The sequence below is a fragment of the Anabas testudineus genome, chromosome 14, assembly GCF_900324465.2.
Source record: "Anabas testudineus chromosome 14, fAnaTes1.2, whole genome shotgun sequence".
Lineage (NCBI taxonomy): Eukaryota > Metazoa > Chordata > Actinopteri > Anabantiformes > Anabantidae > Anabas > Anabas testudineus.
This window is the reverse complement of record NC_046623.1, coordinates 535172-561926: the sequence shown is the minus strand read 5'-3', so window position 1 is coordinate 561926 and position 26755 is coordinate 535172. Positions and strand designations below refer to the sequence as shown.

Sequence of the window (26755 nt, the reverse complement as noted above, 5' to 3'; positions counted from 1 at the left end):
TCATCGCTCTTTACTAATGTAGAGTTCAGTCATTGCTAAGATGTCATGCTGCCAAAGGTCTGTTCTAGAAAATACTCAGTTAATTACAAAGGGGTCTTGAGTCAAACAAATTATTTTGGCTAATATAACAGCTTGCAGACTCACATTAGGGGCTCTTGGGTTTTCTGATCCAAAAGAAATTTCAAAGACAAAAGTCAGGGTTAATTCAAAGTAACATGACCAATTAAAGTATGAACTTAAAGTTCCTGTAAAATCTTTACCTATTTCAGAGAAACAGATGTTTGCAAATGTCTTCAAACCTTTCATTTCCTAATTAATATTCTTATTACATATGTTGCTCAGCAAGAGTGGAACAAAAAAAATATCTAGGGGGAGTGTGGGGGGTGACACATGGACATCAGATGGATAAGGGGTACAATGCTAAAGAAAGGTCTGGGGATGATTGCAGCACTTAATCAAGCGTATGAAACAGACTGATGCTAGAGAGGCTGTCACAAAGACACAGCAGGCCACACATGGGCCCCCACTTCCGTGAAGACAGATGTGATACCAGATGTGACATCATTTCCTCAAAGAGAATTAGCTCCTTTCATGCTTCTTTGTCAAAGATGCATAATGTTGGGCAAAACATTATTTATATGCCAAGAGTTTCCTCATATCCTCCCACTTCAGAACACTGCTGACTTCTGGTGTTTACTGTAACACAGACCTCACACATAATGCCACTTACTACTTTTACATAACTGTACTCAAGAACCCACTTTCTTTAGTAAATGGTAATATGTTCTGCACCGGTGTAAATGATACTATGTAAAATATGATCCATGATCCAGATTCACATAGCAACAAACACACAAGTGCAAGCCTGAACATGACTAAAAGTGTTTTGGCTGAGGACTATGTAAAAAAAACATCCTAACAGTGTGTGATGTGGGCTTCTGTTAAGAGAGAAGTGTATTTCACTGTGATTACAGTCACTGATGTATTTTTAATTCTGTACAGTAGAGATCCGTCTTATTCTTTTTCTTTGTCTCACACAATTGCCAGTAATAATAATCTTAAATATGTGAAATGTCACTGTGATTACATCTGTATGAATTCATGTGAGTTTATTAAAATGTTACTGTTGATTATTCTCTGTGAGTGAGTAACAGAACTGGGGTCTGATCCAGAAAGTGGGTTTAGTTTTGAGTTGTTTAAACCTGAGTTCAGGGAAACTCTGAGTTTTCAGTTCCAGAAACAGAGATTACTTAAACTCTCATTCAGTCACCACACTAACTTATTCTGTGAAACCAACCCTGCTCACTGAACAAACTCTTGAGTTTCTCTACATCTCCCTTCTCTCTCTCTCTTCTGCAAAGTCTAATCAAGATGTGCTTTGATCTGTGCTTCAGAAAAAATAAAAATCCCAATTGGATTGGCTTTAAATTTATCTGACAATAAAACCTATACACTGTGCGCCTTTCTAACACTGTGACTCTGTGGACATTAGCACAGCTGTCAGGTTGTCAGTTCACTGTCATTTATTAAGGAAAAATTGTCACATTTCGAGTACCACCGAATTACAGTGACAGCTCAGTTCGCTTTTTACCGACTCCCACAGTGATTATTTGTGACACCTTTGTTATTTCATTGCAAACACACTCAACTAAGAGTGAACAAACTTAATTGAACCGATTCTGTTCAGCCCAGAGTTTCTCGCCTCAGAGTTGAAGGCTAACTTCAGATTTTGTTAAGCCTGGTTTCTGGAACAGGCTGTTGAACCCCCCGAGCACATCAAGGTTGAGTGTTTTTACACTTCCACATGGAGGAAGTTTGCACACAGCTGAGTGTGACAACAAGACTTCTTGTTGAAGGACAGAGTCCATCTTCATACCCCATCACCTTCAAAATTAACCACAGCACAGTCATAAACATGAGTGGTAATGCTGTCTGTAAGCGTGAAGGACACTAGAACAGCTGCTAAATCACTTCTCTCAGTCAGTGTGTTAACATGCATTCAAGTAACCAGGTTACTGGAAATCCGTGTATAAATGTAGTAATCAGATTTTTCCTCTGTCCTGGTCCAATTTTGGAAGCATGGTCCACAGATTTTAACTGATTAGAGACAGACAAGATGCTTCCCCACCACTTTTTTCTTTCTTTTTTTTGATACTAAAGCAGTAAGGTCTGTTCTTGAAAAAGCTGACTGTAACCTGGTTACTTGAGGTAAACACACTGAGTGGCCATCAACTCACATACAAATAATGTCGGACCCTGGAACAAGTTGAACCATTTTAACGTGCATGTAATGCAACAGTGACTGGACTACTATAATACATTTTTTCTAAAGAAAAGATTGCTTGGTTACTGAGTCAATACTAAGAAATGTTGAGCATATGAAATTTTAAGTATGAAATACTGAGAGATGTTAAACTATAACATAAAAAGTTAGTTTTAGAGTCAATGCACTGAGTACACGCTTTAAATACTGTGTAAAATACTGTATTGAATTTCATGCTGTTGATAACATAAATATATATTATGTAAAATGTGAAGCTAAATCTAACACTTGATGTACTGACAGCTGCCTCATCCATAATAACACATCAGCATTTATTAGCTTATTATATTTGTCGTAACAATCTACAGCTGCAGTAGTACTAAGGTAACTGAAGCTCTAAAACAAATGCAGTGGAGTAAAGGTAAATTAAGGAGGATTAAAAGTAACAAAAAAATTCAAATACTCAACATTGTACTTCATTACAGTAATTGAATAAATTAACTCACTTAGCCTAGCTTTGACTGGGATTCAGCCAAAGCTGAAAAAACTAAACTTTGAGAATGATAAAAAAAAAAAGTGAAGAGGGGAGTTCACACACACAGATCAAAAACTGTGTTAGGTGACTATTTCAGAGCTCAACCAGAGAGGAAATATATGAACAGGATGTATAGTGCAGGGGGATTTTCCCTCTGCCCAGCACATGGCAATCAGAGCAAGCTCCGGAGAATCACTGGAGCTTTTCACACCCTTAATTATCTCTTGCTCTTCTCCTACACACACTCAAATAAATACAGTATCAAAAATATGTTTTATGATCTTAAAATATACACTAGTGTGCAATAGGGCAGTTGGTTTTCTAGAGACACTGTTTTTGCACATTACTATCATCCAATACAATTTTACTGCTTAGTACTGCCCATACATCCTGTCTAATTCCCCTTACATCCGCTGCTCCAGTCAATACTAAGTGAACATAATACATTTAGGTCACTGTTAAAGAGGACATTTAGCTTAGAGCAAAGTTTGTTGTGACAGTCCAAATTTAAAAAAAGTCTTTATAATTGCAAACTTCCTGTCAGCAGTGTCAGCAACTTCACTATCACAGTACTACAGTAATATGGCCAATGTGCATGGATGCAATTTTTAGTACAGTGCCTTGTAAGATACAGAGATAGCAACAAACAGCAACATGTGTTTTCTGCTGAACATGCCCTTGCATTCTCTTCTCAGTCCAACTGTCTTCTCTTTCGCTTCTCCATCTCTACCTCCCACTCGCCTGCTACACTCTGAGTCAGTAGGCTCATCTGAAATGCATCACAATCGCAGTGAGCTGACACGCCAGACGGTCACATACCTCAAGAAAGGCAAAACCAGTGTTCAATACATTGCTTGCACGTTAAACTGCAGAGAAGACACAAGTGCTGGGAGACCCTCCTGTAATGCTGGTGAAATGGTTAAACCTTTCACTTAGGATAACCATCATCACCACTGTCAGAACTTCTTGAGGTATTATTATAACTTGCAACAGTGACATAGCTGGGGGCTGTCAGGACTAGATCACTACACTAAATTTTGCGTAATTGTGATACACGTGTATAAGGCAGGCCTATAATGTAGCTTCATTTAGCTCTAAATTACATTCACAAAACCATAGTTTCCCTCAGCAATGTATCAAAACACCTGATGAAAATGCTAATGTAGATGTACATGTGACTATTACATCAGCTCTGCCATCTCTCGTCTTATTGTTAATGAATTAGAAAATACAGAGCTCACATCTTATCTCTAAAATTGCTCAAAGTATCAAAAAAGCAATATTATTGTTATTATATTTTCCCTTTTGCCTATTGTGCCTAGGAAACTTCACATAGCTTTAAAAGTGGTTTTCAAATGAATGCTCCAGGCAGGTCCTCTGGTTACCCTCTATATGTCACTCCACTATCACCTTAAAGACACTATTAAAAAAAAGTATAAAATAATTCAACACAGACATGTTTTCCTAATAAAATTTATGTTACCTGTCCTGTGATTGCTCCTCATACATCCTCTCCTTTCCTTCTTTGAAGAGCCGGATGGCCCGTTTGGATTTCTTCATAAGGCTATCGATGTAGATTTTAAAATACTCATTCTCACTAAGCTGCATGAGTTTCTGGTTCTCTTCATATTTGCCCAGAATAAGCCGTAGGTGCTGGTAGGCATCTGGTAAGATATCCAGGATGTATGGTGGACTGTTCTTCAGCTGGAGTCTGGGATTTTGGCAAAGCCGGACCTGTGGCAAAGAAAGCTGCTAGTGATTGCTCTGCTTGATGCTCCAACAAAGAGATGTGTTTACCAGAAGTTGGGCAAGAGGTTAATACGGCCTAATGTGAAGTACATGTATATTTACTATTAATACTGAACATAGATTCAGTACACAGGTTAAATAAGTAAATTCAATTACTGCATTCACATTGGATAAAAAAAACAGCGACCATAAAACTAAAGTGCTTGTTGGACATGGTGCACTGCACTGCTTTTCTCTTCATTTTCAGGTTAAAAAGAAAAAGGTTGTACATTTTTTTTTTTTTTTTTTACTCTGACCAGTTCGAATATGCAGATGCAGTGATTGGACAAATGACTTTTTTAACGGCTATTTCTAGTCTGGCTGCAGAACATTTCAAAGTTGAGAAGAAAGATCAAAATTCCAAAAAGGGATCACAATTCTGATTAAAGACATTAATCATATAAACTTGTACCCACCCGTAATTAGAGAGTGTTAGGCAAATGATTAAATTTAAATTGATTTAAATTAATTTAAAGATTAGCTCCACCTGTCCATGTGCGTCTACAACAAAGACTGTGTCTACTACCATCTGGCAGACAGGCCTGATGGGGTTTCTCCACACTTACAACTTTATCCATGAGTTTCCAGGTTTTCTCCACAGCCCGCCGGTCTGCAGCCGCTTGTTTCGGTGGCCCAACAGCATCCTGTATGGCATCAATAATGCCTAAAATTCGACCTTTGCTTCGGTTTGGTCCACGTCCGCCAGGGTTTCGGCCACTGAGAGCAGTTGCCATTTCCTATACACTGAGGCAAAAGAAGAGACATTTAATAACAACACAAACAGAGACATTTTTGGAAAAGGAACCTAAGAATATCCTGCTAAAGATTCTGTAAATGTCAGTTGAACTACAGATAGATAGAAAGACAGAGAGAGTACTAATAGAGGAGTGACTGTGCCAACCGTGTGTGTGTGTGTGTGTGTGTGTTTCTATTAAAGCCATTCAATGTTATATATGGACAATAACAGACCCGGGGGAATAAGCATAATTACATAAAAAAAATGATAATAATAAAATTATGCTATTCCTTCAGGACTGATCACTGTCACTACTGATCACTTATGATCATGTCATTTTCACGGAATAATTTATGACTGTAAAATGAAACTGTAACGTGATGAAACTGAAGCCTTTTCAGTGAAATGCTTTCATTAGTTCGCAGTTATCAGTGGTCATGCTCTGATGTTAGTGAAGTGCCCAACAACCAGTCCACACCGTGTCCTGTACATGCGACTACGAAGTGCCAGAAAAACTCGCACAAGCCTGTGTTATGTACAACAAGAGATCCTTTGACAACAGTAACAGTCGCTTTTCCAGCAGCGACTCTTGTGAATGTATCCCTCTGAAAGGGGGACACCAAGTCCTAACTTACCAAACCACCAGGGAATGTCTGCTGGGATCCCTACTGAATTCGAACCACATCCAGCGCACAGGAAACAAGGAGTGCCCAGAAAAGAGTGTCAGGAAAAGTATCCAGCGTGTGCAAGCCTTTTACTTCGCCATTAAAACTCCATATTTTACAGTCGTATTTCAAGAAATGTTCAAGAGGAGCTGTGGAGGAGTTCGACAAACGCGAAGCTCAGACGTCGCCTTAATATATTTTGTACAGCGAGTATGTTTTGTAAAGTTAGCTAGTATTACAAATGTCACATCCGTTTTCAAATTTCAAAAAAAAGCCTTCATTGATAACAAAAATCTTTAACATCAAATGTACATTTTGAAGCTGTATTGTTCATTGAATTTTACCATTAAATCGTGCGTTTCATTCAAATAACTGTATTTATACAGTGTGTCTCATTTCTGTCCAATAATGTCACTATCTCTTCCTTTATTTTGAAAGCATCGTGTTACTTCCTTTGTGGTGTGTCTATCTGGTGGCTGACTTGACGCAGCTGTCCCAGCGGTAGGAGGGTCAACTGGCGTATGAAGCAATATTTTCCAGGAAACGACCAACGCAATGACAAAATCGATCTAACACCCATTGGTGCTCTGTGTAGATGTCACTAATGACAAGTGTAACGTACATACTTAAAAAAGCGACCTCCGGTCTGAGTTCTCAAGATAAAGGCTTTTTGATTACCCCCCTGCGGGGAGAAAAGTTGACAGCTGACGGCAACAACTGCCCACAGTGCCTAAGTTACTGCAGAATTACAGTAAAGTTAAAGTTGATTTATTTGGAAATTAATTTCAAAATAACTACCTTAGAACTTTAATTTAATTGTGTTGTTTTATGATGACTTGTAGTTCAAATTTAGTGTGGACACGCAGTGTACATAAATGTCTCGCTTTTTGTATTCAATTTTTCCTGGCGTTGCACATAAGTTGAAGGCAAAAGACCTAGCGAGTGTGTGTTCTTATTTTGGCGGTACACTGGCCGAGCTTCCTGTGTCGCCTCTGCTGCATGTTCGTGACTTTACGAAGCCTCGGAGCGGAGTCACAGGAGGAGCCGCTCCCAGATAAATCCAGCTCGTCTCACTCGAAACAAAACGAGCAGTGTTGTACCGGAAATGACATAAGAAGCAGTGTGGGTGGCAGAAAAAATGTAGCCCACAGTGCCATAATTGACGTGGACAAAACGATTAATGTTATAGTTTTGTAAAAGTCATTACAATTAAAGAGTTACAGTAAGATCTACAGATACAACTAAATCGGGAATTATGGTAATTATTTAGGAATACTGGGTGAAAACCTAAATATAAAAACAAAATATAAAAAATAAAAACATGAGTTACTGATTCTTTTACAGTAACAGTCGCTTTTTTATCAAGCAATTGTCACAGATGAGCCTACACATCCTCTGTAAGTGCATAATGTAGTACAGTCTATATGCTAGGCTGACCAGAGTGGTCAGTCAATCAATAATGTACCAAATCGTTGGCTACCTTCAATACAGACTTTGTGTTGCAGCCTGAAGAGCTCATTCCTCTGCTTAAATTTAGAGATGTTGTTTGGCCTTACTGCATAACCTGCCTGTTTAGGACCTTTCGCAGCATTTCTATAAGATCTAAGTCAGGACTTGAACTTGGCCATTCCAAAACTTTACATTTCTTCTGCTTTAACCATTCTTTGATAGAATCTCTCGTTTGTTCAGGATCATGTTCTTGCTACACAATTCTCGTTCTGTTGCGCTTCAGTTCATAGATAGATTCCCTCATATTTTTCTGTACAATTTGCTCAAAGTTACCAGGTCCATCTATGATGACAGGTCATCCTGGTCCAAATACAGCAAAGCAGGTCCAGATCATGATACTGCAACCCCCATGTTTCACAGATGAAATAAGATTCCTATGCTGTAATGCAGAAATGTGTCACTACCAAGTTCACCGTGTGTTTATTTTACTGAATGCTATTAAATTTGTAAGATACATTTCCTTCTTTAGAGTTACTCTGTATTATAAACTAAGAAATTACGTGTAGAATATTAGAATGTTTGATGTTTTGCTGTCCAGGTAAACTGGTAAACTGAACCTGCACTGACGTCAGTTATTTGTTCTTATAGTAATCTTGACATTAATTTAGAGGCCAGTGAAAATTCTCAGTTATCGTACATTAGAGGGAGTTTGAGTTCTAGTTTGAAAAGGAAATTAACCCGGTGCCATGTCAGTTAACATCCTGTGTAAAATTATCTAAATGGCCAAAGGGTGTCAGTGCATTACTGACATGGTAATGGAATTTACACACATATGGAAAATATGTGTGTAAATTCATATGCTCTCATGCATTTACCCTAAAATGCATGGTGGAAGACATGGTGACTTTAAACCACAACTTAATGTATTTGTAATCATAGTCATGTTTGTTTTAACTTTAATAAACAGTGTTCCCAGTAAAGTTTTTTCATCCAACTCCACTTTCCACATATATTCACAGAAAAGCGATTCCGCCTTATTCTACATGGCCCACATTTTCCCAGACTGTGGTAATGCCACTGCATGGACGCTGACAATTGACAAAATATACTATAGCCATATATTATATTCTGAGACAAATGTCTGGAGTGTGTTTAAGACAAGATAAGATAAGATAGACTTTATTTATCCCACGATGGGGAAATTATTTTGTCTACAGCAGCAAGGTGAGACAGTAAAGAAGAATAGAAGAACAGTTTACAGTGGACAGCATCAGTATTAACTATACAAGAAAAAAAAATTCAGTATTTTTCTGCCATATTTTTTGTGTATATGGCTACATGTAAACAAGCAAACATGAAGAAAACTGTGTACACCAAGCCAAACATGGACCCCACCCTTATCAGCTGATACCAGACTTGCAGAGCAAGACATGTCACCACCCAAACATCACCTAACATCCAATCATACAGACACATTCTAGGTGGAGGGAGAAGATATACAATGTTCTGAAGATAATATTTTAGATCTCCACAGAGTTTCACCCCTAAAAAGCAGTCTAGAACAACACCCTGTCATATTTCTTACTAAAATGTGCCGTGTCTTCTAGGACTTTTGCCTAACATGGTTTGATTTTGCACCAAAACTCAAGACAAAAATAAGCAGAGGTAAGAAAAGAAGAATAACATGTACATGTCAATTTTAATGGTTTCATACATTGACTTACTTCTAAATATGTATCAGTATTGTCTGTTGTAATTGCAGTCATTAGTAATATGTGTGTTAAGTACTTAATGATGTTAAAATCTTTATCATTATTCTACTCAGACCTCATGGGAGACACAAGTTTTGAATTTGTATTATGGAAACATGGCTAAATCAAGAGAGAATGGTGAGTATTGCTATTTTGTGCCTCAATTATTCCTTACTATGTTGATTTTCAACAAGATACATATACTTGTGTATACCATTGCATTATATAGTAAACAAGCATTCAAATGTGCGGCGGTTGTATTTCACTTTGCTGCAGATAGATTTTTTTGTCCCTAATATGGAGCTCCTGAAAAATAAAAAAGGTTATAAAAGGTTTTTCTCTGAGATTGAAAAACAAGCTCTTATTTGATACACCAGACTTTGCATTTTGTAAATTTGAATGTACAATTAATTCAAAGCTTGTTGTGTCTTACTATACAAAATAAATACATTAAATCAAACTTCTAATTACTTAAAACACACATTTCTGTTTGTTAAATGTTTTAATGGGTGCCAAATAGTATCAACAAAGAAAAGTGACTTTCAAATTCATTTGCAGTGGAAATCTTCCTGGAGGAATTCAGGGAGCAGATCATTACCACGGTGATATCACCTGGAGCCATTATAGAGACCTGGATCTCACAATACCCGATGACAATCATCAAAGCTCCAACTCCACAGGAACAAATGAGGGAGCTGTTTAACATTGTGAAGGAAGGAACATCACAAATGAAAGTTAGCTTTTACCAGATACTTCTGCAGAAGGAACCCAAAGTTATATCTGAGTTAGGTAAGATAAACCTGTTAAAAAAAGTGTACTGTACACATGATTCAATTTAGTGAAGAAATGTATATATGCCCATCTAAATATAAAGTTGGCTGGTTAGTGTAGTGGTAACATCACCACCTCCCATGTGGGAGACTGGGGTTTAAATCCTCTGCTAAATGACTAAAATGTAAATGTAAATATAAAGTCACCACCTCGATTTAACTAAGCATAGCAAGTTATTTAACCAAGCCCTGATGGGCTGAGTAGCATTTCTTAAACAACCTTGTCGGAAGACATACCCTGTGTTCGTGGAAAAGATGTTAATATATCTCAGAAGGGTCAAATTATTGCCATGCATCAAGCAAAGAAAACATCTATGGACACTGCAGAAACTACTAAAATTCGGTTAATAATGTCCAATGGAAGAATGTCATGTGGTCTGATGAGACCAGATTTACCAGACCAGAGACCAGATTTTTATTTTTTATTTTTTTTGGACAGACAGTGTATATACTGTATATATACATATATAGCAGCAAAAATCACCCTAAGACACTTTACATAGTAAGGTTAAAACTTTATACAAAACCACTAGCACTGACCTTTAGAGGACAGTTTAGAGGACAATCACTTTATGGAAAAGAAAACTTCACCAGAAGGTTCAAATAGCCATCTTTCTTGACCACTATTAGTACTTAAGGCCAGATCTATGCCACCTACAGTAACTAGGTTAGATAATAGTGTTTAGACCCAAATAAAACAACAATAAAACAACATCTGTCTGAATTTAATTTTAACATTGCAGGTCTCATCCAGGCCTCCAAAACCTTTAAGCAGGCTTAAACTTTGAGTTTCATCTGATTCATATGTTGCCATCCTTGATTGAAATAAGAAGGAATGGGCTAAGATCCATTTACTTAAGGCACAGGTTCACATAGTTTTGCTACATAAATATTTAAGATTGGATAATTTACACAATAATTAAATGTGATGTTTTTTTTTTTTTTGTTGTTTTAGTTTTTTTGTCCTGATTGTTCCTTTTATCTACTAGTCAGATAAAAACAAATTCTAAAGGATTCACAAACTTTTCAGGCACCACTCTAGCCTCTAACTTGCTTGACAGCAAAAGTGCACTTAGAGATGGCCTTCCATATCCAGTGTTGAGTGGCCAGAGAACAGGGAAGAAAGAATAATGGTGGTGGCAGATTTAAGAGCCAGAGAAGGACACAGGTGAGAGGACACATGAGCAAGTAGAGGTGAGAGAACAGTGGGGATAGAGATAGTGTGCGTAAGCTGTGATTCGACAGAGGAGAGACACACAAAGACACACAAAGTAGTTATCAACCACATAAAGTGAGGTAACAGTAAGTACAGTGTTTGGTGAAGACAAGGCCAAGCTTGTTGCTGTTCCTGTGAGTGGGTGAGAAAAGAGGCAGAGAGACTTCTCTGACTAGATGTTGTCTGGTTTAACACAATATGAAATGCAGTGTAAATTGTTTTCTTGCAAATGATCTTATTTTTTGGCTATATGTTAAATAAGGGCTATTCTGTCCATTTTCTTAACCAACAGAGCAAAGAAAACACAACAGCAGAATGACCCAAACAGAACACAACTGGACAGAAGAAAACACCATGCAACAACAAGAGGAAGAGACACAAAGACAGAGAAATAAAATGGGATACCTGAAGACAGAGCAGCAACAACAGGACATTAACAAATTGACAGCTGAAAAACATGAGCAGGATTTATTGATAAAAAGACTGAGATCGAAAATAGAATATGTTTTAAAGAAACTTGAAGAGAATAAAAATGAGGCCACTCAGAAAAAAATACAACTTATGAAAATGTGGACAGAAATTTACCAAGAGAGGGAAATTCTAGATAAAAGACATCAGGAGATCCTTAGTGAACGACACCTTTTGGAAACAATTAAATATGACAAAACAAAATCACTGTGTAAAGAACTTGGAGAATCCAGAGATGTCAAGGTTCAAATGAGAATGAGCAGAAGAAAAGAAAAGTTCAGCAAGATAAAAAAAGAGACAAAAGAATGTGTTAAACAAAGATCAGAGCAAGACCTGCAGGTGGAAAAGCAGGGCAGAGCTGATGAGCAGAAACTAGGACTTGAGCAGGAACAAAACAACACTGAAATGAAGAGAGTGATTCTGGAAGTACAAGAGACAAGACAGATGCTGTCTATGGTGAGGGAAGACACAGAGAGAAGGAAGAGGGACTCGATTGACGAAAAGAGCCAAATCAAATGGGCACATTTTCAAGCAAAAAAAAAGCAACGTAAATTAGACCAATGGCTGGAAAAGATGACCATAGAGAGGGATGAATTAGAAATCATAAAGAAAAAGACACAGCAACAAAGAGAGAAGCTTGAACAAAAACTGTCAGACACAATAACAACAATTCTGACCATGGGTGAGATAAAAACGCACATAGAAAATGTTGCTAAGGAGATGAACAACACCAGAGAGGAAATGCTCCAAACCCAACGGGAAATGCAAAACAACAAGAAGGAAGTCAAAACGTACATGGTAAGTAATGCTTACTATGTATATACATATATATATATGTGTGTGTGTGTGTGTGTGTGTGTGTGTGTGTGTGTGTGTGTGTGTGTGTGTGTGTGTGTGTGTGTGTGTGTGTGTGTGTGTGCATATATATACAAGTGGGAACAACATGCCATCTCTGTAACTTTCACTCCTCAAGCCCATTGGCTCATACTGTAAATCTTGTATATTTTTTAAGGTTCAGTAATTATCTATAGCTGGATCTTATAATATATTACGTCAACAAGTGGAAATAGAGCAATTTGAGGGAACTATACTGCTTAAAAAATGAAAGGAACACTTTTTAAACAGAGTTTAGCACCAAGTCAATTAAGTTTTGGCATATTGATCTGTTCAGTTAAGTAGCAGAGGAGGCTGTTAATTAGTTTCAGCTGCTTTGGTGTTAATGAAATTAACAAGTGCAATAGCTGGAGCAACACTCAGATGACCCAAAAAACAGGAATGAAGAAGATTTAACAGGCGGAGGCCACTGACAAGTCTTCCCCACCTTATCTTTTCTTATTGTTTTTTCACTAGTTTGGCAATTGGCTAGGGTTAGTGTCACTACTGGTAGCATGAAGCATGAGCCTGTCCCTACAGAGGCTACACAGGCAGTCCAACTCCTCCAGGATGGTACATCAAAATGTGGCATTGCCAGAAGGTTTTCTATGTCTCCCAGCACAGTCTCAAGAGCATGGAGGAGGATCCAGGAGACTGGCTGTTACTCTAGGAGAGCAAGACAGGGTCGTTTACCTGGTAGTGGTGTCTAGGGTGGCACATTTATGGAGGGATACAACATCCAACACTGCCTCATTGATGCCCTGGTACAGATCTGGGAGTAGAAACCCCAAGATGCCTTCCGACATGCATACAAGCAAACTATTGAATATTAATTTGAGTTGCTGTAATGCAATTTCAGCAAAACTGAATAACCTGCCACATCTTTTTGTCAGGGTGTCATTTAATTTGACCCCCTGTTGGTTGATGATTTTCATTTTCATCAAATAATGAAATCCTTTTATTCCTAATAGATGTCGAGTCCCTATCAGTATAAATATCCAGCATTATCTTCTCCCCACTGAGTTTCCATGTGTTTTCAAAGTGTTCCTTTAATTTTTTTTAACAGTAGACTGCATGATGCTCTTCTGAGTATTTCTGGCAGCTTCTAGTGATAACCTAGCACTTTACAGATGTTATATAATAGCACAATTACCTTATGCAGTGGTTTCTTTTTTTTTCCTATAAAGAATATTGTCTGTTAAAAAAAATGTCGATAACTTGCTTTTAGAATGGACCTCATTCACTAACATCAGTTGTCTAAAATTAGTGTTTCAGAAAACAAAAGAAAAAATTGTCAGATTCATGACTTATTCCATATTTTTGCTTGTACCTTAGACAAAAACCTTACACAGAAGTTGAAAAGAGTTAAGTAAAGTTAAGTCAAGAATGGGGCAAACAAACTCAAAAGACAGTGAAGCACTGGACAATTCAGAAGTTCTGTAAATCTTTAGCTGAATACAGATGCAAGAGGTAAACAACTAACAAGCTTCATATTCAGCATCATCACTAGTGGACATAAAATAACATACACACACAAAGATGTACAGGATGCTATTGAGTATTTGTTGAGTGGACATTGTATCCAGAGATTTGTGTACAATGGATGAAGGAAAAAAAAACAAAGAGACAGAGAGGAGAGAGATACAGACGACAGAGAGGAGAGAGGGAGAGATACAGACGACAGAGGAGAGAGACACAGACGACAGAGAGGAGAGATACAGACGACAGAGAGGAGAGATACGGACAACAGAGAGGAGAGAGATACAAACGACAGAGAGGAGAGATACGGACAACAGAGAGGAGAGAGATACAGACGACAGAGAGGAGAGATACAGACGACAGAGGAGAGAGATACAGACGACAGAGAGGACAGATACAGATGACAGAGAGGAGAGAGGGAGAGATACAGACGACAGAGAGGACAGATACAGATGACAGAGAGGAGAGAGGGAGAGATACAGACGACAGAGAGGAGAGAGAAAGACGACAGAGAGGAGAGAGATACAGACGACAGAGAGGAGAGATACAGACTAAAGAGGAGAGAGATACAGACGACAGAGAGGAGAGATACAGATGACAGAGAGGAGAGATACAGACGACAGAGGGAGAGAGATACAGACGACAGAGAGGACAGATACAGATGACAGAGAGGAGAGAGGGAGAGATACAGAGGACAGAGAGGACAGATACAGATGACAGAGAGGACAGATACAGATGACAGAGAGGAGAGAGGGAGAGATACAGACGACAGAGAGGAGAGATACAGACGACAGAGAGGAGAGATACAGACGACAGAGAGGAGAGATACAGACGACAGAGAGGAGAGAGATACAGACGACAGAGAGGAGAGAGATACAGACGACAGAGAGGAGAGATACGGACGACAGAGAGGAGAGAGACAGACGACAGAGAGGAGAGATACAGACGACAGAGAGGAGAGATACAGACGACAGAGAGGAGAGATACAGACGACAGAGAGGAGAGAGACAGACGACAGAGAGGAGAGAGATACAGACGACAGAGAGGAGAGATACAGATGACAGAGAGGAGAGATACGGACGACAGAGAGGAGAGAGGGAGAGATAAAGACGACAGAGACGAGAGATACAGACGACAGAGAGGAGAGAGATACAGATGACAGAGAGGACAGATACAGATGACAGAGGAGAAAGTTGATAAAGGGACGGTGAGACTGAGAAAGGAAGATATATATAAAAATGTCCAAAAAGAGAAGAGGGGACAGTGAAAATAGAGTTTTGAATCCAGAATGAACAGACTCCTTTCTGTTCATATTACCCACTAGGAGCACTAAACCAGTGTGTTTGATATGTTCAGAAACTGTGGCTCTTATTAAAAGATCCAATGTCAAACAGCTTTATGAGACAAAACACAATGGTTTTGAACACACATACCCACTGAAATCTGAAGTGCGATCACAGAAAGTTGCTAGTCTCAGAGCCTAGTAAGAGCCACATGCTCAGTTTGATGTTACATAACAATACATTGGTCAAAAGGTTTTTGAATTGTACTGAATTAATTTGATTTGACAGTCAAGTATTGATTACATGCAGGCTACTTGATAATATATCGCAGTGAATAGTTAGACATTATAATCTTCTGGACCTTTGCTTCCAAAAAAATTGTGTAATCGGACCTCTTTAAATTTTAGTTGAATACCCCTGTCCTATAATATTAATATCTATAGTATGTAATATACTATAGAAATGCATTAACTCCTTATTTTGTACAAACATGTCAGTATGTCTACGTAATTCTGACTTAAGACAAGATCCAATTGATAAATGTCAATCTGTATGTAAACATGAAAAATTATGCTGATTTGTTTTTAGGAGAAATGTGTTCTTAATAATGGTTTGTGAATGAGGTCCAATGAATATAACCAAGGATAAAGCAAATATATATTAACTTTGTGGTATGAGAAAATATGATCAAATCAACAATTCTTTACTACTTTTTGTGAAGGATAAGCTGAATTCCATGAAAGCTCAGGTCAGCAGATGGATATTGACAGAATCACCAAACAGGAAGTCTTTTACAGCGAATACGTCTGTACTTCAAGAGCCACCAAGCGTGACACACATTGAATCCCTCATAGACCAAACATCAAAAGAAGGAGCAGAAGACAAAATTCTAAAAAAGTCTGTGCTTGTGCAACAGTCTATTACCATGGAAGACAAGCATCAAAGTGAAGAAACAAAAGAACAGGACAAGAGTCCACCAGAGTACCAATCATTTCCTGCGGTGGACTTGAAGGAAGAAAAGAATATTTTCTTACAGAGGCAGACAGAAATTCACAAAGAAACAATGACATATAATGACGATCAAACTGAATTATTAATGAATGAAAAAGAAGAAGTTGAAAAGCAGATATTGAAATTCAGGGATAGACAGGACAAAATCAAAAAGCAAATTCAATATAATATGAAGAACATGGAAGAAGAAAATCAAGAGATTAAAAGGCTCATTATGGAAATAAATGACCTGCAGATCGAGACACTAGATATGGAAACTGGGTTACAAATAGTAGGAAGGGAAACCACACATATGGGTGAAGGACCAAAACAAAAAGAAGACAGAGAAATTTGTAGAGTATATACCGATATTTTTAATCATGACTTAATTAAGTATGAAGTCCAGATGCAAACACAGGAGGATGACAATAAAGTGAAACAAGACGTCACTGGTGATGATGATATGATGAAATTGGATGTTGAAAAGCAAAAACAGAGTCAGGAATCAAAAGAAGAACTACATACCAAGGAGAGTAATGGAGGTTCTGACAAAAAGGACACAGAAAGTGCTAAAATACAAGAACTTAAATCCGAGATTTATAAAACACAAGAAATCATAAGATCAGTAAAAATACAATTTGAAAACCAATATGAAAAAGGTAGTGTAGAAAAAGATCATAAGAATAAAGATGGTGAAATTGAAGGATTCTTACATGAGATAAAACAATTCCAAGACATTCTGAAAATAGTATCAACTGAAATAAGGAAAAGTGAGATGTGTCTAAAAGAAGAAATGAGCAACATGAAATCAAGGAGAACTGTAGCAAAAAAACAAAAAAAGGACCTGGATCAGAGGTTAGAAAGAACTTTGAGAGAGAGAGATGAATTAGAAATTTTAAAAATAAAAATGCAAAGACAAAGTGAAACAATTGAACAGAAGTTGGAGAAACTGGCAAAAGTTAAATACACTTTAGAGAAAATGACTGCTAAGACTAGAAATAAAAATGAAGACATTAACAATATGATTGAAAAGACCCAAGAAAAACTGAGACACGCTGAAGATCTGAAAGCTAAGATTGATAATGTAAAACAAGACTTGCTGAACAGTTACATTTTAATATCCCAGCAAAGAGCTGATCAAGAAGAGAATGATAGAATAACAAGACAGCAAGAAATACAGATGTTGCACCATTTGAGGAAGAATATTGAAAGAGAGACACAAAATCTTGATGACAGGTCGCAAATCATAAAAAGAGAATCAAAAGAGATGGAGCTGCTGAAGTCGGAGCTTGAAATAAAGAGAAAGGAAAGTGAACAGACATTTCGAAAAAGTGTGAGAAAAGTTAAGGCAACTGAAGTGTTGTGGAATGAATTAAAAAGTGAAAAGGAATTATTCAGGAGAGAGACCAAAAAGAAAACAAGAGAATTGGACCAAAAACTGGAGAAAATTATGAGAGAGAGGGATGAATTAGAAGTCCTGAAAATAAAACTGCAACAAATGGCAGAGAGAGATGAAGAAAAGCAAAGCGTCAAAGACCAAATGTTTCTAACCCATGTATTCAAAGAACATGAAAAACAAAGTTTTGAAGAGACTCGGACAATAAAAGCCAAAATCGATGAGAAGAAATTTCAAAACATGATACAAAAGATTTCTGAATATTTGGAAATCACGAGAAAGGAAATAGGAATGCTGGACAATGTAAATATTCATTTAAAGAAAAACAGAGAAATCCTCCAAGGATTGAAAGATGAGAGCAAAATTGTTACAGACAACATGAACAAAGTAAAATCTCACATACAGACTAAATTGACTATACAAGCAAAAGCAGAAAAGGATGAAATGGACTATATCCAAAAAGAAAAACAGGAAATTGAAGTCACACTAGAGAAAGTGAAAAGGGAAAGAAAAGAAATAGAAATTTTAAAATCTGAACTGGAGAACACAAAAAAAGAAACTCAACATATGATACGAAAGGAAATTCAAACAGATCAGGAGATAAAAAAATTATTGGATGAGGTTAAAGAAGAAAAAGCTGCTCTCAAGAGAGAAACAAGGAGGAAGAAAAGAGAGCTAGACCAGAAACTGGAGAAGCTGATCAGAGAAAGAGATGAACTAGAGATCATGAAGATAAAAATGCAAAAAGAAAGAGAGGGCAGAGTAGGTGGAATAAAGCTAGCAAACATCGCAAAGAATCAGCATCGAATTCAATTGTCCTGGGAACAGATACATACATGTATCATAAAATATAAACACATTAAAACACAAACAGATAGTTTAAACACAGCAATTAAAGATGAATATGGAGAAATGAAGGCTCAGGAAAAGCTGATAGCAGAAGAAAAAAGAGAAGTGGAAATGTTCAAAGTGGAGATTAAAAGAAAAAAGCAAATGATGAAAAGTGTTTTACAAAGCATGAAAAAGCAGGAAACACATTTCAGTAAAAAATTAGAAGAAATTAAAGAACACATACATAAGCTTGATGAAGAAAAACTACACAAGAAGTGCAGCATGTCTGACATCCAGAAGAAAATACAAATATTAGAGGAAATCATGACGAAAGAAAAAGTCACAAAGACTGAATTAGAAAATACAAAGGAACATGTAGACATTCTGTTGGCTGAGATATATAATGAACAACGCAGGACTGATAATCTAACCATACAGGTTGACACAGCAAGAGACAAACTTCAGAAGTTCATGAACATGATTTACTTAAACCACAGAGAACTACAACTCAAAGAGGAAGATATGAAAAGACAAGCCCAAGATCTGGAGTCAAGTCAGAGCAGTTTACTTGCAGAACGGGAAGAACTGGGACTTTTGAGGAGAGATCTCAACAAAAAGCCAGAAGAGGTTGAAGCTGCTATGGAGAACATCAGTGCAGAAAGAGAACAACTCAGTCAGCTACGGACAGACATGGAGAAGGACAGAGAAATGCTTCGGATTGAAAAGGAAAAGGTGGAAGGGCAAACATCTGATCTAAAAAGAAAAGCAGATCAGTTGATGAAGAAAGAAGAGTCCCTAAATAATCTGAGAATCAAACTTCAGCAGTTGAATGAAAGGATGGCTGATGATGTGAAAAACAAACATTTGAGACTGGAAAAACACAACGAAGATGTAGAGAAACTGGTCAGTGTGTTGGAACAGAAGCACCAAGATCTGGATGAACTTAAAGAAAAATTGAGTTCTCACTCTGATATCCTGCAGAAACAAAAGGAGCAATCAATATGCATGATAAAGGACATGGTCAGGCAGCAAGAGGGTTTCAGAAACCAACTGACCCAAGACCTTTTCTTGGAAAAACAAGAAATTGAAATATTGAAGAATGAACTGAATGAAGACAGAGATCATTTGGAAAGAGACAAAAATGTGATGACTCAAAAGAAAGTGGAGTTGGAGGATAGGGCGTCAAACATCCAGGAACAAATCCATATATTTGAGGAAAACATGAGGAAAGAGAAAGACAAGTTGGAAGTCACAGCAACTGAACTAGAAAATACAAAAGAACATGTAGACATTCTGTTGGATGAGATGTACAATGTGAAACCCTGGATTCAAAGTCTGACCATACAGGTTGACACAGCAAGAGACAAACTTCAGAAGTTCATGAACATGATTTACTTAAACCACAGAGAACTACAACTCAAAGAGGAAGATATGAAAAGACAAGCCCAAGATCTGGAGTCAAGTCAGAGCAGTTTACCTTGCAGAACGGGAAGAACTGGGACTTTTGAGGAGAGATCTCAACAAAAAGACAGAAGAGGTTGAAGCTGCTATGAGAACATCAGTGCAGAAAGAGAACAACTCAGTCAGCTACGGACAGACATGGAGAAGGACAGAGAAATGCTTCTGATTGAAAAGGAAAAGGTGGAAGGGCAAACATCTGATCTAAAAAGAAAAGCAGATCAGTTGATGAAGAAAGAAGAGTCCCTAAATAATCTAAGAATCAAACTTCAGCAGTTGAATGAAAGGATGGCTGATGATGTGAAAAACAAACATTTGAGACTGGAAAAAGCACAACGAAGATGTAGAGAAACTGGTCAGTGTGTTGGAACAGAAGCACCAAGATCTGGATGAACTTAAAGAAAAATTGAGTTCTCACTCTGATATCCTGCAGAAACAAAAGGAGCAATCAATATGCATGATAAAGGACATGGTCAGGCAGCAAGAGGGTTTCAGAAACCAACTGACCCAAGACCTTTTCTTGGAAAAACAAGAAATTGAAATATTGAAGAATGAACTGAATGAAGACAGAGATCATTTGGAAAGAGACAAAAATGTGATGACTCAAAAGAAAGTGGAGTTGGAGGATAGGGCGTCAAACATCCAGGAACAAATCCATATATTTGAGGAAAACATGAGGAAAGAGAAAGACAAGTTGGAAGTCACAGCGACTGAACTAGAAAATACAAAAGAACATGTAGACATTCTGTTGGATGAGATGTACAATGTGAAACCCTGGATTCAAAGTCTGACCATACAGGTTGACACAGCAAGAGACAAACTTCAGAAGTTCATGAACATGATTTACTTAAACCACAGAGAACTACAACTCAAAGAGGAAGATATGAAAAGACAAGCCCAAGATCTGGAGTCAAGTCAGAGCAGTTTACTTGCAGAACGGGAAGAACTGGGACTTTTGAGGAGAGATCTCAACAAAAAGACAGAAGAGGTTGAAGCTGCTATGGAGAACATCAGTGCAGAAAGAGAACAACTCAGTCAGCTACGGACAGACATGGAGAAGGACAGAGAAATGCTTCTGATTGAAAAGGAAAAGGTGGAAGGGCAAACATCTGATCTAAAAAGAAAAGCAGATCAGTTGATGAAGAAAGAAGAGTCCCTAAATAATCTAAGAATCAAACTTCAGCAGTTGAATGAAAGGATGGCTGATGATGTGAAAAACAAACATTTGAGACTGGAAAAACACAACGAAGATGTAGAGAAACTGGTCAGTGTGTTGGAACAGAAGCACCAAGATCTGGATGAACTTAAAGAAAAATTGAGTTCTCACTCTGATATCCTGCAGAAACAAAAGGAGCAATCAATATGCATGATAAAGGACATGGTCAGGCAGCAAGAGGGTTTCAGAAACCAACTGACCCAAGACCTTTTCTTGGAAAAACAAGAAATTGAAATATTGAAGAATGAACTGAATGAAGACAGAGATCATTTGGAAAGAGACAAAAATGTGATGACTCAAAAGAAAGTGGAGTTGGAGGATAGGGCGTCAAACATCCAGGAACAAATCCATATATTTGAGGAAAACATGAGGAAAGAGAAAGACAAGTTGGAAGTCACAGCGACTGAACTAGAAAATACAAAAGAACATGTAGACATTCTGTTGGATGAGATGTACAATGTGAAACCCTGGATTCAAAGTCTGACCATACAGGTTGACACAGCAAGAGACAAACTTCAGAAGTTCATGAACATGATTTACTTAAACCACAGAGAACTACAACTCAAAGAGGAAGATATGAAAAGACAAGCCCAAGATCTGGAGTCAAGTCAGAGCAGTTTACTTGCAGAACGGGAAGAACTGGGACTTTTGAGGAGAGATCTCAACAAAAAGACAGAAGAGGTTGAAGCTGCTATGGAGAACATCAGTGCAGAAAGAGAACAACTCAGTCAGCTACGGACAGACATGGAGAAGGACAGAGAAATGCTTCTGATTGAAAAGGAAAAGGTGGAAGGGCAAACATCTGATCTAAAAAGAAAAGCAGATCAGTTGATGAAGAAAGAAGAGTCCCTAAATAATCTAAGAATCAAACTTCAGCAGTTGAATGAAAGGATGGCTGATGATGTGAAAAACAAACATTTGAGACTGGAAAAAGCACAACGAAGATGTAGAGAAACTGGTCAGTGTGTTGGAACAGAAGCACCAAGATCTGGATGAACTTAAAGAAAAATTGAGTTCTCACTCTGATATCCTGCAGAAACAAAAGGAGCAATCAATATGCATGATAAAGGACATGGTCAGGCAGCAAGAGGGTTTCAGAAACCAACTGACCCAAGACCTTTTCTTGGAAAAACAAGAAATTGAAATATTGAAGAATGAACTGAATGAAGACAGAGATCATTTGGAAAGAGACAAAAATGTGATGACTCAAAAGAAAGTGGAGTTGGAGGATAGGGCGTCAAACATCCAGGAACAAATCCATATATTTGAGGAAAACATGAGGAAAGAGAAAGACAAGTTGGAAGTCACAGCGACTGAACTAGAAAATACAAAAGAACATGTAGACATTCTGTTGGATGAGATGTACAATGTGAAACCCTGGATTCAAAGTCTGACCATACAGGTTGACACAGCAAGAGACAAACTTCAGAAGTTCATGAACATGATTTACTTAAACCACAGAGAACTACAACTCAAAGAGGAAGATATGAAAAGACAAGCCCAAGATCTGGAGTCAAGTCAGAGCAGTTTACTTGCAGAACGGAAGAACTGGGACTTTTGAGGAGAGATCTCAACAAAAAGACAGAAGAGGTTGAAGCTGCTATGGAGAACATCAGTGCAGAAAGAGAACAACTCAGTCAGCTACGGACAGACATGGAGAAGGACAGAGAAATGCTTCTGATTGAAAAGGAAAAGGTGGAAGGGCAAACATCTGATCTAAAAAGAAAAGCAGATCAGTTGATGAAGAAAGAAGAGTCCCTAAATAATCTAAGAATCAAACTTCAGCAGTTGAATGAAAGGATGGCTGATGATGTGAAAAACAAACATTTGAGACTGGAAAAACACAACGAAGATGTAGAGAAACTGGTCAGTGTGTTGGAACAGAAGCACCAAGATCTGGATGAACTTAAAGAAAAATTGAGTTCTCACTCTGATATCCTGCAGAAACAAAAGGAGCAATCAATATGCATGATAAAGGACATGGTCAGGCAGCAAGAGGGTTTCAGAAACCAACTGACCCAAGACCTTTTCTTGGAAAAACAAGAAATTGAAATATTGAAGAATGAACTGAATGAAGACAGAGATCATTTGGAAAGAGACAAAAATGTGATGACTCAAAAGAAAGTGGAGTTGGAGGATAGGGCGTCAAACATCCAGGAACAAATCCATATATTTGAGGAAAACATGAGGAAAGAGAAAGACAAGTTGGAAGTCACAGCAACTGAACTAGAAAATACAAAAGAACATGTAGACATTCTGTTGGATGAGATGTACAATGTGAAACCCTGGATTCAAAGTCTGACCATACAGGTTGACACAGCAAGAGACAAACTTCAGAAATTCATGAACATGATTTACTTAAACCACAGAGAACTACAACTCAAAGAGGAAGATATGAAAAGACAAGCCCGAGATCTGGAGTCAAGTCAGAGCAGTTTACTTGCAGAACGGGAAGAACTGGGACTTTTGAGGAGAGATCTCAACAAAAAGACAGAAGAGGTTGAAGCTGCTATGGAGAACATCAGTGCAGAAAGAGAACAACTCAGTCAGCTACGGACAGACATGGAGAAGGACAGAGAAATGCTTCTGATTGAAAAGGAAAAGGTGGAAGGGCAAACATCTGATCTAAAAAGAAAAGCAGATCAGTTGATGAAGAAAGAAGAGTCCCTATATAATCTGAGAATCAAACTTCAGCAGTTGAATGAAAGGATGGCTGATGATGTGAAAAACAAACATTTGAGACTGGAAAAACACAACGAAGATGTAGAGAAACTGGTCAGTGTGTTGGAACAGAAGCACCAAGATCTGGATGAACTTAAAGAAAAATTGAGTTCTCACTCTGATATCCTGCAGAAACAAAAGGAGCAATCAATATGCATGATAAAGGACATGGTCAGGCAGCAAGAGGGTTTCAGAAACCAACTGACCCAAGACCTTTTCTTGGAAAAACAAGAAATTGAAATATTGAAGAATGAACTGAATGAAGACAGAGATCATTTGGAAAGAGACAAAAATGTGATGACTCAAAAGAAAGTGGAGTTGGAGGATAGGGCGTCAAACATCCAGGAACAAATCCATATATTTGAGGAAAACATGAGGAAAGAGAAAGACAAGTTGGAAGTCACAGCAACTGAACTAGAAAATACAAAAGAACATGTAGACATTCTGTTGGATGAGATGTACAATGTGAAACCCTGGATTCAAAGTCTGACCATACAGGTTGACACAGCAAGAGACAAACTTCAGAAGTTCATGAACATGATTTACTTAAACCACAGAGAACTACAACTCAAAGAGGAAGATATGAAAAGACAAGCCCAAGATCTGGAGTCAAGTCAGAGCAGTTTACTTGCAGAACGGGAAGAACTGGGACTTTTGAGGAGAGATCTCAACAAAAAGACAGAAGAGGTTGAAGCTGCTATGGAGAACATCAGTGCAGAAAGAGAACAACTCAGTCAGCTACGGACAGACATGGAGAAGGACAGAGAAATGCTTCTGATTGAAAAGGAAAAGGTGGAAGGGCAAACATCTGATCTAAAAAGAAAAGCAGATCAGTTGATGAAGAAAGAAGAGTCCCTAAATAATCTAAGAATCAAACTTCAGCAGTTGAATGAAAGGATGGCTGATGATGTGAAAAACAAACATTTGAGACTGGAAAAACACAACGAAGATGTAGAGAAACTGGTCAGTGTGTTGGAACAGAAGCACCAAGATCTGGATGAACTTAAAGAAAAATTGAGTTCTCACTCTGATATCCTGCAGAAACAAAAGGAGCAATCAATATGCATGATAAAGGACATGGTCAGGCAGCAAGAGGGTTTCAGAAACCAACTGACCCAAGACCTTTTCTTGGAAAAACAAGAAATTGAAATATTGAAGAATGAACTGAATGAAGACAGAGATCATTTGGAAAGAGACAAAAATGTGATGACTCAAAAGAAAGTGGAGTTGGAGGATAGGGCGTCAAACATCCAGGAACAAATCCATATATTTGAGGAAAACATGAGGAAAGAGAAAGACAAGTTGGAAGTCACAGCAACTGAACTAGAAAATACAAAAGAACATGTAGACATTCTGTTGGATGAGATGTACAATGTGAAACCCTGGATTCAAAGTCTGACCATACAGGTTGACACAGCAAGAGACAAACTTCAGAAGTTCATGAACATGATTTACTTAAACCACAGAGAACTACAACTCAAAGAGGAAGATATGAAAAGACAAGCCCAAGATCTGGAGTCAAGTCAGAGCAGTTTACTTGCAGAACGGGAAGAACTGGGACTTTTGAGGAGAGATCTCAACAAAAAGACAGAAGAGGTTGAAGCTGCTATGGAGAACATCAGTGCAGAAAGAGAACAACTCAGTCAGCTACGGACAGACATGGAGAAGGACAGAGAAATGCTTCTGATTGAAAAGGAAAAGGTGGAAGGGCAAACATCTGATCTAAAAAGAAAAGCAGATCAGTTGATGAAGAAAGAAGAGTCCCTAAATAATCTAAGAATCAAACTTCAGCAGTTGAATGAAAGGATGGCTGATGATGTGAAAAACAAACATTTGAGACTGGAAAAACACAACGAAGATGTAGAGAAACTGGTCAGTGTGTTGGAACAGAAGCACCAAGATCTGGATGAACTTAAAGAAAAATTGAGTTCTCACTCTGATATCCTGCAGAAACAAAAGGAGCAATCAATATGCATGATAAAGGACATGGTCAGGCAGCAAGAGGGTTTCAGAAACCAACTGACCCAAGACCTTTTCTTGGAAAAACAAGAAATTGAAATATTGAAGAATGAACTGAATGAAGACAGAGATCATTTGGAAAGAGACAAAAATGTGATGACTCAAAAGAAAGTGGAGTTGGAGGATAGGGCGTCAAACATCCAGGAACAAATCCATATATTTGAGGAAAACATGAGGAAAGAGAAAGACAAGTTGGAAGTCACAGCAACTGAACTAGAAAATACAAAAGAACATGTAGACATTCTGTTGGATGAGATGTACAATGTGAAACCCTGGATTCAAAGTCTGACCATACAGGTTGACACAGCAAGAGACAAACTTCAGAAGTTCATGAACATGATTTACTTAAACCACAGAGAACTACAACTCAAAGAGGAAGATATGAAAAGACAAGCCCAAGATCTGGAGTCAAGTCAGAGCAGTTTACTTGCAGAACGGGAAGAACTGGGACTTTTGAGGAGAGATCTCAACAAAAAGACAGAAGAGGTTGAAGCTGCTATGGAGAACATCAGTGCAGAAAGAGAACAACTCAGTCAGCTACGGACAGACATGGAGAAGGACAGAGAAATGCTTCTGATTGAAAAGGAAAAGGTGGAAGGGCAAACATCTGATCTAAAAAGAAAAGCAGATCAGTTGATGAAGAAAGAAGAGTCCCTAAATAATCTGAGAATCAAACTTCAGCAGTTGAATGAAAGGATGGCTGATGATGTGAAAAACAAACATTTGAGACTGGAAAAGCACAACGAAGATGTAGAGAAACTGGTCAGTGTGTTGGAACAGAAGCACCA

General features: G+C 37.9%; 2 protein-coding genes across 5 annotated transcripts in view; one reads left to right on the top strand and one right to left on the bottom strand.

The window, feature by feature from the left end:
- The window catches only part of cblb (Cbl proto-oncogene B, E3 ubiquitin protein ligase), a 37883-nt gene extending 31678 nt beyond the window's left edge, over window positions 1–6205 (bottom strand). For all 4 annotated transcript variants that reach the window (XM_026370481.1, XM_026370484.1, XM_026370482.1 and 1 more), the window contains exons 1-3: window positions 5958–6205; window positions 5153–5330; window positions 4282–4532 (exon numbers count right to left, since the gene is read on the bottom strand). In XM_026370481.1, coding sequence (XP_026226266.1) covers window positions 4282–4532; window positions 5153–5320 — 419 coding nt within the window. In that variant the 5' untranslated portion in view covers window positions 5321–5330; window positions 5958–6205. The remainder of the gene's footprint in view (window positions 1–4281; window positions 4533–5152; window positions 5331–5957) is intronic.
- A 2776-nt stretch (window positions 6206–8981) lies between these two features.
- Window positions 8982–20114, top strand: LOC113169201 (cingulin-like). Its single transcript, XM_026370404.2, has 5 exons — window positions 8982–9101; window positions 9262–9325; window positions 9746–9976; window positions 11526–12499; window positions 16058–20114. Exons 2-5 carry the CDS (start codon window positions 9304–9306, stop codon window positions 20093–20095), a joined length of 5265 nt encoding a protein of 1754 aa, XP_026226189.2. The 5' UTR covers window positions 8982–9101; window positions 9262–9303; the 3' UTR covers window positions 20096–20114.
- The last annotated feature ends 6641 nt before the right edge of the window (window positions 20115–26755 follow it).

Bases quoted from the DNA above. Each gene is read 5' to 3' on its own strand.
- LOC113169201 (XM_026370404.2), top strand. From the start codon at position 9,304: ATGGCTAAATCAAGAGAGAATG. The intron at 9,977-11,525 runs GTAAGATAAACC...CTTAACCAACAG, and splicing joins CAAAGTTATATCTGAGTTAG to AGCAAAGAAAACACAACAGC. The intron at 12,500-16,057 runs GTAAGTAATGCT...CTTTTTGTGAAG, and splicing joins AGGAAGTCAAAACGTACATG to GATAAGCTGAATTCCATGAA.